Raw genomic sequence first — 12023 nt, 5'->3', positions numbered from 1 at the left:
AAAAAGAAAAAAATTCCAAATGAGTGTTGAGATGGGCTTCTACTTTGCAAAAGTATGGTAACTATGGTTATAAAATAACCAAGTATGGTCACTAACTATGGTATGTAAAATAATAATAATTAATGGGAAAAAAATCCCTTTGAGGGGAAAAGGGGAGAAAAAAGAAGAGAACAAGAAGAAGAAAAAAAGAAAAAAGGAAAAAAAAGAAAAAGAAGGGAAAAAAAGAAAAAAATTCCAAATGAGTGTTGAGATGGGCTTCTACTTTGCAAAAGTATGGTAACTATGGTTATAAAATAACCAAGTATGGTCACTAACTATGGTATGTAAAATAATAATAATTAATGGGGAAAAAATCCCTTTGAGGGGAAAAGGGGAGAAAAAAGAAGAGAACAAGAAGAAGAAAAAAAGAAAAAAGGAAAAAAAGGAAAAAAATCCCTTTTCCAGGCAAATCTTCTTGGGATAAACTAAGCTCCTTCAGCACGTTGAGCTTGTCATGGGTCCATCCATCAAAGAAGGGGCCGAGCCAGGACAACCTGATCCATCCATCCATCAATCCCGATCCCGTCTGGCCCGGGAACAGCTTCCTGTCACTTACATAATGGAGACGCCGGGGACAAACTGTCCATCAATGCGTCGTGAGTGTTACATGAGAAGCGAGAGAAAGTGGAAATTAAAATAGGAACATACGGAGAGAGCCCTCACTGGATCCCGAATACAAAAAAACTCCTTTCCATAAATCAATTGGGACTTCAATGTTGAAATAAAAACTGGATTAAAGTATTAGGCTTATGTAATAAACCCAAATATGGAAAAGACGGCGAATGCATAGCCAAGGAAATTAAGAGAGAAAAGGACAGAAATCAGAGAAAATACTTAGAAAAGGACAGAAATCAGAGAAAAGGTTGACGATCAAAGATGTTGAATACAGTAGAGTCTCACTTATCCAACATAAATGTCCCGGTAGAACGTTGGATAAGCAAATATGTTGGATAATAAGGAGGGATTAAGGAAAAGCCTATTAAATGTCAAATTACGTTATGGTTTTACAAATTAAGCACCCAAAATCTCATGTTTTACAACAAATCGACAGAAAAAGCAGTTCAATACACCGTAACATTATGTAGTAATTACTGCATTTATGAATTTAGCACCAAAACATTGCAATATATTGGAAACAATGACTACAATAACATTGGCTACTAACAAATTGACTAGAAATAAAGATAGAATTGCATAAAATGAACGTAAAGTTTTTGCAGATACAGGAGTATTACAAAAAAGATAAAGAAATAGGGTTTGCCGATCAAAAAAAAATTGGTGGGATAAAATTAGAAAAAATATTAGATATTAGAATACCATTTAAAGCAGAAACATTTTTATTAGGGATACATGAAATAAACATAGAAAATAATGAAGACAAATTATTATTCTTACTAACAACAGCGGCAAGGATTATGGATTATGCCAAATTATGGAAGAAAGAAGAAACCCCAGAGGAAGACGATTGGTTGATAAAGGTGCTTGATATACGAAATATTATTCTGTTAAAACTAATAAAGATTATTTTATATAAAAATGAACGTAAAGTAGCAACATTGTTGGAAATTAAATCCATAAAAAGTTCAATCCTTGCTGCCTAGAGAAACAGCTGTGGATCGGGGCGGGAGGCAAACTGCGTTGGATAATCCAGAACGTTGGATAAGCGAAGGTTGGATAAGTGAGACTCTACTGCATATGGTTTTAAGTTGCTGTATGGTTTCCTTGCTATATGCCTCACAACCTCTGAGGATGCCTGCCATAGATGTGGGCAAAATGTCAGGAGAGAATGCTTCTGGAACATGGCCACACAGCCCGGAAAATGCACAACAATCCATTGATTCTGGTCATGAAAGTTATGTTTATATATACCCTGCTTTTTCTCTCCACAAAAGAAACTAAATGCAAAACAATCATACAAACTGTTCTTAAAAACCTGGTAGACATTTGGAAATAATGTTGTGTGTGTGTGTGTTGAACACAAGGTGTTTTAGGGTCTCCGCAGGCCTTCACTGAATCTCAAAGTGGCATTTCACGTGGAGATGGTAACATTGCAATTCAGAGATCAAAAAAGTCAGTCCTTAAATTATTATTTCCAGAATCCCATGGCTATCATGGCCTTGCTGTCTGGAACCATGATCCAAGTAAAGTCTCCTCAACAACCACAATGTTGCACAAATACAGAACCAATGGCATCACAACTGTGCAACTGATGCAACTACATTGTTGTGGTTTAGAAAGTCTCCGCTGGTCAGGCCTGGCTCCCGGCTGGGAAAGACTTGCTGGGCGACACTATGGAAAATATTCCGAGCTCAAAAAGTTTTGTAAATAAACACCAGCATTGTTAGAAAACTGCCCAAATGGAACACATTTTGGGTGAGGAATGTGTTTGGTTCACATCATGTGCTTCCGAAGCGGTCACAGACAAATTAACTGAGTCTCATCAGTGAGAAAACCGATGCTTCCAGTCCTAGACGGACAATCGATTTTACTTCTGATACCTGGGAAAGTCAGCTTTGCATTGACAGCAAGAATAAAAGCTTGCAAATACTAGATTTTTGGACTCCAAGTCCTGGAATCCGTGGCTGAGTTGCAATCTGAATACATTCCAGTAAAAGACTGTCTATATATATAATAATAATATGGTATAGTGGTATAGTACAATATAGTAATATACAATGCTAATATTGTGCTATGCTAATCTATATATATAAGGATAATGAAATTTCGGCCTAGGACAAAACAACAAAACTACACATCCCAGAAACACTAAACTTGGCAGCACAACCCGTCATCCGTGCCTCTACGTTCATACAACAAAAAGAAAAGAAAAATCAAGTCCTAATTAGAGGGAGAGGAATAATTGTTTTTATCCGATTGCTGCCAGTTAGAAGGCTAAGCTCCGCCCACTTGGTCTCCTAGCAACCCACTCAGCCCAGGGGACAGGCAGAGTTAGGCCTCACTTAGGCCTCTTCCACACTGCCTATAAAATACAGATTATCAGATTTTAACTGGATTATATGGCAGTGTAGACTCAAGGCCCTTCCACACTGCTGTATAACACATTTATAATCTTATATTATCTGCTTTGCACTGGATTATCTTGAGTCCACACTACCATATAATCCACTTCAGTGTGCATTTTATACAGCTGTGTAGAAGGGGCCTCACATAATCCAGTTCTAAGCAGATAATATAAGATTATAAATATAATATGTAATAATTACTGTGATATAATAATACAGAACAATATAATCTCTAAAATCAGGACAGTAAATAAAGAACAACACTCTGAAAGCATAAGCCACAGCAATGCGTGGCCCGGCACAGCTAGTAAATAATATAACTCTACTAGCTGTGCCTGGCCACGCGTTGCTGTGGCGTATGGGAATCCTATGATGGTCAATTGGAATAGCAGTGAATGGCCTTGCAGCCTCAAAGCCTGGCCGTTTACTTCTTATGGGAATCCTTGTTTGGTGAGTTAGAATCCAACGGAATAGGCTTGCTGCTTGGAAGCCTGGGTACTTCTATATATTGCACAAGATTTATCTATCCTAAAATGATACACTTTAATATACAGTAGAGTCTTGCTTATCCAAAGTAAACGGGCCAGCAGAATGTTGGATAAGCGAATATGTTGGATAATAAGGAGGGATTAAGGAAAAGTCTATTAAACATCAAATTAGGTTATGATTTTACAAATGAAGCACCAAAACATCATGTGATACAACAAATTTGGCAGAAAAAGTAGTTCAATACGCAGTAATGCCATGTAGTAATTACTGTATTTATGAATTTAGCACCAAAATATCACGATATATTGAAAACATTGACTACAAAAATGGCTTGGATAATCCAGAGGCTTGGATAAGCAAGTGTTGGATAAGTGAGACTCTACTGGATTGGGTTTATGGTTCCCGTCCCCTTGATCAGGTTGTGTAAGTGTTATTTATTGCTAGATAATTGTATTGTTTTACCTTGCTTAATAATGTGTTATTATGTTGCCATGTAATGTATGTGTTGTTTTTATGACTGGAAACCGCCCTGAGTCCCATCCGGGAGATAGGGCGGTGTGATTTGGTCCCGTGGTTTTGTTGTTTACTCAATCCTACAAACGTACATTACATACATACATACATACATACATATATATATATATATATATATATATATATATATATATATTACTTTGCAAAAAACAACAACATTGAGTGCCATAAGGTAACACAAAGCAGCCCTCCTTGGGACATGTTTTGGGGACTTTCATGTTGCAGGCAGCCATCTAATGATGGAGCAATTAGTCCTGTATTAGGGCATGAAATATATCCACTAAAGTACACAGAAATCTATAAGAAGTATAAAGATACAGTAGTCCTATTACACAGAATAAAACAATGCTAACAGACAAATTATAATCCTTACAGGCGCATGAGTAATACACAAATACAAACTGTTTATAGCATGACATCAAACATTATATTCATGTCTGTATGTTTTTTCAGTAACAAATAAGTCTGTTCAATAATTGAGTACAACACTTTAAATTAAAAACCAATTTACCTTTTGCACAATTAATAAGATTGAAACGTAACACTAGTTCCCCTGAGGATCTTGCTACAGAAGTGTCTATCTTTAAGAAACAGTTTAAGGAGAGAGGTTATCCTATCAGAATCATAAACACAGCTATTAGGAAGGCAGAATCTATAGACAGTCCATCCGCATGGCTTAAATCAGGGGTCCCCAAACTAAGGCCCGGGGGGCCGGATGCGGCCCTCCAAGGTCATTTACCCGGCCCCTGTCCTAAACTTTAGACTTAGGGTTGACCTAAGTCTACCTGGTCTTTGGAGGTCTCTTTGTTTATTTATGGCCTTATGAGATCGTCTAGATGGTCTTTGAAGGTCTCATTGCTTAGTTACGGCCTTATGAGACCATCTAGATGGCTTTTGGAGCTCACTTTCCTTACCTATGGTCCTATGAGACCGTCTAGATGGCCTTTGAGAGTCCCTTTCCTTACCTATGGTTTTATGAAATTGTCTAGATGGCCTTTGGGGGCCCCTTTCCTTACCTATGATCTTATTAGATTGTCTAGATGGCCTTTGGGGGCCCCTTTCCTTATCTATGGTTTTCTGATGGCCTTATGGCCTTTGAGGGTCCCTTTCCTTACCTATGGTCTTATGAGACCATCTAGATGGTCTTTGGAGTTCTCTTTGCTTACCTATGGTCTTATGAGATTGTCTAGATCAGGGGTCCCCAAACTAAGGCCCTCCAAGGTGATTGGCCTGGCTTCTGTCCTAAACTTTAGACTTAGGGTTGACCTAAGTGTGAAATGACTTGAAGGCACACAACAACAACCATCCTAATTTTGGAATATTTCATCATAGTCCGGCCCCCCCAACAGTCTGAGGGACTGTGAACCGGCCCTCCACTTAAAAAGTTTGAGGACCCCTGGCTTAAATGATAAATTAGATCTCTCTTGTTTTTTGTAATTACCCTTAATGATGCTCCAAGTAGCTAGCAATCCTTAAAAAGGGAGCTACCTCCATGAGCTAATTGCTCACAAATGGAAGGCAGTAGGATCATTATCCACAATTGAAGTGCTACAGCAGAGCCACAAACTCCTTAGTGGAAGTAAGTGTTTTTCTTTGTTTAAATGAGTGTTAAACCAATGAGAAATTGTTTAATGTTACTGGGTGCTGGCAACAGCAAATCTATTATGTTGTCTTTTTTAAATATAGTTTGTGAAAGCTGTAGAAAAGTCTACAACAAACGCTTGAAAGAACCTTCAGAAGCTACCTGAAGAAGGGATTTTGATCCAGAAACAAGGGTTAAAAAATACCCAGGAATCCTTGTTGTTTCTACATTCCTTTATGGTTTATATTCCTTTTGCGCATCTCCAAAACATTAATTTACATGGGACTATGATAAAGTTATCTAAAGTGTGAACCACAATACATAGTTGTTTACTCCATTGACCAAGCATTTCTAAGACGTTTATCTACTGGAATTTAAAGTGTTGTACTCAATTATTGAACAGACTTATTTGTTACTGAAAAAACATACAAACATGAATATAATGTTTGATGTCATGCTATAAACAGTTTGTATTTGTGTATTACTCATGCGCCTGTAAGGATTATAATTTGTCTGTTAGCATTGTTTTATTCTGTGTAATAGGACTACTGTATCTTTATACATGAAATATATCGGCCAACCCTCCCGAGTCCCATCCGAGGTTGCCAACTTACCGGGTTGTGCTGGTTGTCCTCGGCACCTCTCAATCTGGCATTCGCTTCCATGGCTTGGTGCAAAAGAGAGGGAAAGGGAAGGAAATGCAGTCATTAATTGAGTAGGAAATCCCCTGGTTGCCGTATGACCACAAGCCAAGGCTCGCCTTCTTTTCTTTTTATCCCGAATCTCAAACTTGGAAGCATCCGACGCCTGCACCGACGTGGTTCGGTCCCTATGGAAAGCCAGAGGCCACCATGAAACCCAACGGAAAAGATTGAGACGTCTTTCGGGAGCTTCGCCGTTGCAGGAGACCGTGCAATAAATAGATTGCTTTCATCAGGTATCTGAGACCCTGCGACAGGAATCCGGTCAAGACGAAAGCTCTCGTCTACAACGTATTAACGTACACAAAGCAGTCTCCAAATGAGGAAACCCTGGAGAGATGAGAGGCTCCCTGGCCAGGGAATTGCTATTGTCTTTGCTACACGGGGTGCAAGGGGTCTATTAAATCGCTAGACCCTAAACGAGAGGACAGGCGACATGGCATTATGCTGCTGTCACTCACAGCCCCCCCCCCCCCTCTACGAATCCTTCCAAAATCTCTGCAGCCGCCCCGGAGTTGCTATATTTATCCCTCCGCATTCAGACTAGGCCAAGGCTGGGATTCTGCAGGGTCGGTTTCCCAACCGTCTCAGATTCCAGGGACCATCCGAAAGGTCCCTGGAAGAGAGACAAGGCGGGCAGCACAAGCCCGAGTTGTGGTGTTGGGGATCCCATTATCCACACAAGGGCAAAGCCAACACTCGTTCCCTGCTTTTCAGTGATTTGCTGAAAATGAAGCTTGGTAGGCCTTCTTCGCCATCTTGGTTCTAGTCCCTCTCCTGTGCCGCTCACAACAACCTGGGAGGCAAAGACCAGGTTGCATCTGGATGACCTAGAACCCCCCTCTTAAGTATCTCTAGATCCTCCAGTGCAATTCTACGTTCAATTTCTACTGGATGTTGACAATAGAGACATGCTGGAGGACCTAGAAGACCTCTCTAGGTATCTCTAGATCCTCCAATGCAATTCTGTGTTCAACTTCCATTGGACATTGGCAATAGTCATGCTGAAGGACCTAGAACACCTCTCTAGATAGTATCTCTAGATCCTCCAGTGCAATTCTGTGTTCAACTTCCACTGGATGTTGACTATAGAGACATACTGGAGGACCTAGAACACCTCTCTAGGTATCTCTAGATCCTCCAATGCGATTCTACATTCAATTTCTACTGGACGTTTACAATAGAGACATGCTGGAGGACCTAGAAGACCTCTCTAGATATCTCTAGATCATCCAATGCAACTCTGTGTTCAACTTCCACTGGACATTGGCAATAGTCATGCTGAAGGACCTAGAACACCTCAATAGATATCTCTAGATCCTCCAATCCAATTCTGTGTTCAACCTCCACTGGATGTTGACTATAGAGACATACTGGAGGACCTAGAACACCTCTCTAGATATCTCTAGATCATCCAATGCAATTCTGTGTTCAACTTCCACTAGGCATTGACAGTAGAGACATACTGGAGGACCTAGAACATCTCTCTAGGTATCTCTAGATCCTCCACTGCAATCCTGTGTTCAGCTTGGAGGATCTATAGGTACCTAGAGAGGTGTTCTATCTCCTCCACCATGATCCATTTTAATAGATGGGAACATTGTGACAGATGATGGCCTGCAGATGTTGACATCTTGTCAAGCTTAGCGACAGAATCACAGATAATTGGAAATCAGTCTGTATATTTTGAAAAATGGTCTGCTTCTGCATTATATAGTCAGTTGAGACTCATATAATGTGGTTTAACTGCATGGAACAGCATTAGGTGAGTCCATACTGACTATATAATACAGTTTCAAATTGCATTATATGGCAATGTAGACGGGGCTTTACACCATGTTGTTTCCTTTCTATCTGTTTCGAGCTCGATGGAGGTAGTAAAAACCCATGGGTTAGGACTAGTCTGTGCAAAAGGCCACAAATGCAGAATCTATGAACATTAATACAATAGTAAAGAGATATATGCACCAAAATCTTAATATTTTGCCTCTATGTCTGTGGGTTATTGGCTTGCACGGTGGGTCTGTAGCAATGGCAACGACATGCTCCAAGCCCACAAACTTCCAGATTAAATGTCCCGTCTTGATTCCTTTCAATGCTCTTTTCCCCGAAGTCTCAAAATACTAACACTCGTTTAAAAAGAAGGATGTTTTGCAAGATACTTTGCAATCTGGACGCCAGCACATTAAAGCCTCCGATGAGTGACAGCCCGACTACCATGGAAAGAGGACACGTTCAATGCTACCTAAAGTAACACCGTTTCCAAAGCAGACAGACATGTTTTCTATTTTGGTTTTGGGTCTGATGCCACTGTTAGTTGCTCCATGTGAAGTGGGTTCACTTCTCGGTTCTTTCTAAACTCTCCTCTGCCCTCTCCTGGCTGAAATGGATCCAAAGGCAAGGCTTTATTTACAGCAGAGTTGGAAAGTGAAAAGCTTTGAAAAATATTATTTGTTTTTATTTTAGGGAACCCCTGTCTAGAAAAGTCTAGGTTGCCCAGCATGACTCTATGATCAACTTTCAATGGAAGCTAGAGCGGAATTGCATTGGATCTAGAAATGCCTAGAGAAGTGTTCTAGGTTCTCCAGTATGACTGTCATCAACACCCAGTGGAAGCTGAATTATACTCGAAGATCTAGAGATACCTAGAACGGTGTTCTAGGTGCTCCAGCATGACCATAGTCAACATCCAGTGGAAGCTGAATTATACTGGAAGATCTAGAGATACCTAGAACGGTGTTCTAGGTCCTCCAGCATGACCATCGTCAACTTCCAGTGGAAGCTGAATTATACTGGAAGATCTAGAGATACCTAGAACGGTGTTCTAGGTCCTCCAGCATGACCATAGTCAACATCCAGTGGAAGCTGAATTATACTGGAGGATCTAGAGATGCCTAGAACGGTGTTCTAGGTCCTCCAGCATGACCATCGTCAACTTCCAGTGGAAGCTGAATTATACTGGAGGATCTAGAGATACTTAGAACGGTGTTCTAGGTCCTCCAGCATGGCCATCGTCAACTTCCAGTGGAAGCTGAACACAGAATTACATTGGAGGATCTAGAGATGCCTATAGAGATGTTCTAGGTCCTCCAACACTACTCTATTATCAAATTCCAGTGGAAGCTGAAAACAAAATGGCATTGGAGGATTTAGAGATACCTAGAGAGGTGTTCTAGTTCCTCCAGCATGACCACCATCAACTTCCAGTGGACACTGAAGACAGAATTACATGGGAGGATCTAGAGATACCTAGAACAGTGTTCTAGGTCCTCCAGCATGACACTACAGTCAACTTCCAGAGGAAGCTGAAACCAGAATTGCATTGGATCTGGAGATACCTAGAGAGACGTTCTAGGTCCTCTGTTTTCAGAGTGTTGAATACCGTCAATTTCTGGGCCTGATTATATTGCACAAGATTTCTCTAGCCTAAAATGATACATTTTAATATATTGGGTTTATGGTTCCCGTCCCCTTGATCAGGTCATGTAAGTGTTATTTATTGCTATAATTGTATCATTTCACTTTGCTTAATAATGTGTTATTATGTTGCTATGTAATGTTTGTGTTGTTTTTATGATTGGAAACCACCCTGAGTCCCTTCCAGGAGATAGGGCGGTATATAAATAAAGTTTTATTATTATTATTATTATTATTATTATTATTATTATTATTATTATTATTATTATTATGACACAGCAAACAAGATAGATATGCTGGATTTTGCATCACGAAATCACAAGTCGAACTCTTCCCAAGTGTCTAGGACAGTGTGATGTATTTTCAGATGATGCGTGCAGATCCCAGTTGGGTGGCCTTTTGTGGTTGGCAGATCGTGATTTTGTCAATGTCTATTGTTTCCAAATGCCGGCTGAGATCTTTTGGCACGGCACCCAGTGTGCCCATCACCACTGGGACCACCTGCACTGGTTTCTGCCAGAGTCTTGGAAGTTCGATCTTGAGGTCCTGAGAGCGGCTGAGATTTTCCTGTTGTTTTTCGTCACCTGAGATGGCGACATCAATGATCCAAACCTTTTTCTTTTTCACAACTGTGATGTCTGGTGTGTTGTGTTCCAAAACTTTATCAGTCTGGATTCGGAAGTCCCACAGTATGTTTGCATGCTCATTCTCCAATACTTTCACAGGTTTGTGATCCCACCAGTTCTTTGCTGCTGGGAGGTGGTATTTGAGGCATAAGTTCCAATGAATCATTTGGGCCACGTAGTTGTGCCTCTGTTTGTAGTCTGTCTGTGCGATTTTCTTACAGCAGCTGAGGAGATGATCAATGGTTTCGTCGGTTTCCTTGCACAGTATTTGAGGCATAAGTTCCAATGAATCATTTGGGCCACGTAGTTGTGCCTCTGTTTGTAGTCTGTCTGTGCGATTTTCTTACAGCAGCTGAGGATATGATCAATGGTTTCGTCGGTTTCCTTGCACAGTATTTGAGGCATAAGTTCCAATGGATCATTTGAGCCACATGGTTGTGCCTCTGTTTGTAGTCTGTCTGTGCGATTTTCTTACAGCAGCTGAGGAGATGATCAATGGTTTCGTCGGTTTCCTTGCACAGTATTTGAGGCATAAGTTCCAATGGATCATTTGGGCCACATGGTTGTGCCTCTGTTTGTAGTCTATCTGTGTGATTTTCTTACAGCAGCTGAGGAGATGATCAATGGTTTCGTCGGTTTCCTTGCACAGTATTTGAGGCATAAGTTCCAATGAATCATTTGGGCCACAGAGTTGTGCCTCTGTTTGTAGTCTGTCTGTGCGATTTTCTTACAGCAGCTGAGGAGATGATCCATGGTTTCGTCGGTTTCCTTGCACAGTCTTATTATTATTATTATTATTATTATTATTATTATTATTATTATTATTATTTACTGTTCTGATTTTTGGGGGTTTTTTAAATACTAGTAGCCAGATTTTGTTCATGTTCATGGTATCCTCCTTTCTGTTGGAAGTTGTCCACATGCTTGTGGATTTCAATGGCTTCTCTGTGTCGTCTGACATGATAGTTGTTGGAGTGGTCCAGCATGTCTATGTTCTCAGATAATATCCTGTGTCCAGGTTGGTTCCTCAAGGGCAGGGGTCCCCAAACTAAGGCCCGGGGGCCACATGCGGCCCAGCAAAGCCATTTATCCGGCCCCCACGGCACAAAGGCAGAAGGGGGTTGGGCTAAATGACACAAGGGTTCTCTTCTTCTCTTCCAACTATTATTATTATTATTATTATTATTATTATTATTATTATTATTATTATTAACATTGAGGCTGGGAGGCCATTTGTCAGGGGTGCTTTGCTTGTGTTTTCGGTGCCCAAAGACAGAAGGGGATTGGATTCAATGGCCCAAAGGGTCTCCCTCCAACCCTATTATTATTATTATTATTATTATTGACACAACGACGTTGTATGACACAGCAAACAAGATAGATATGCTGATTTCGTTTCACAAAATCACAAGTCGAACACTTCCCAAGTGTCTAGGACTGTGTGATGTATTTTCTGATGATGTGTGCAGATCCCAGTAGGGTGGCCTTTTGCAGTTGGCAGATGGTGATTTTGTCAATGTCTATTGTTTCCAAATGCCGGCTGAGATCTTTTGGCACAGCACCCAGTGTGCCCATCACCACCGGGACCACCTGCACTGATTTCTGCCAGAGT

The 12023-nt window shown here is 40.6% G+C and overlaps 1 protein-coding gene across 2 annotated transcripts in view; it reads right to left on the bottom strand.

Moving 5' to 3' along the window:
• Positions 1-12023, bottom strand: part of atp1b4 (ATPase Na+/K+ transporting family member beta 4) — a 35116-nt gene that overhangs the window by 12919 nt on the left and 10174 nt on the right. Inside the window, exon 2 of one of the 2 annotated variants that reach the window (XM_062963909.1) lies at positions 6282-6334. In XM_062963909.1, the coding sequence (XP_062819979.1) occupies positions 6282-6332 (51 nt within the window). In that variant the 5' untranslated portion in view covers positions 6333-6334. Of the gene's footprint in view, positions 1-6281; positions 6497-12023 lie in introns of both variants that reach the window. The other variant, XM_008123593.3, reaches the window with a different exon arrangement.

The sequence above is a fragment of the Anolis carolinensis genome, unplaced genomic scaffold, assembly GCF_035594765.1.
Source record: "Anolis carolinensis isolate JA03-04 unplaced genomic scaffold, rAnoCar3.1.pri scaffold_12, whole genome shotgun sequence".
Taxonomy (NCBI): Eukaryota; Metazoa; Chordata; class Lepidosauria; order Squamata; family Dactyloidae; genus Anolis; species Anolis carolinensis.
This window is presented reverse-complemented; position numbering and strand designations above follow the sequence as displayed.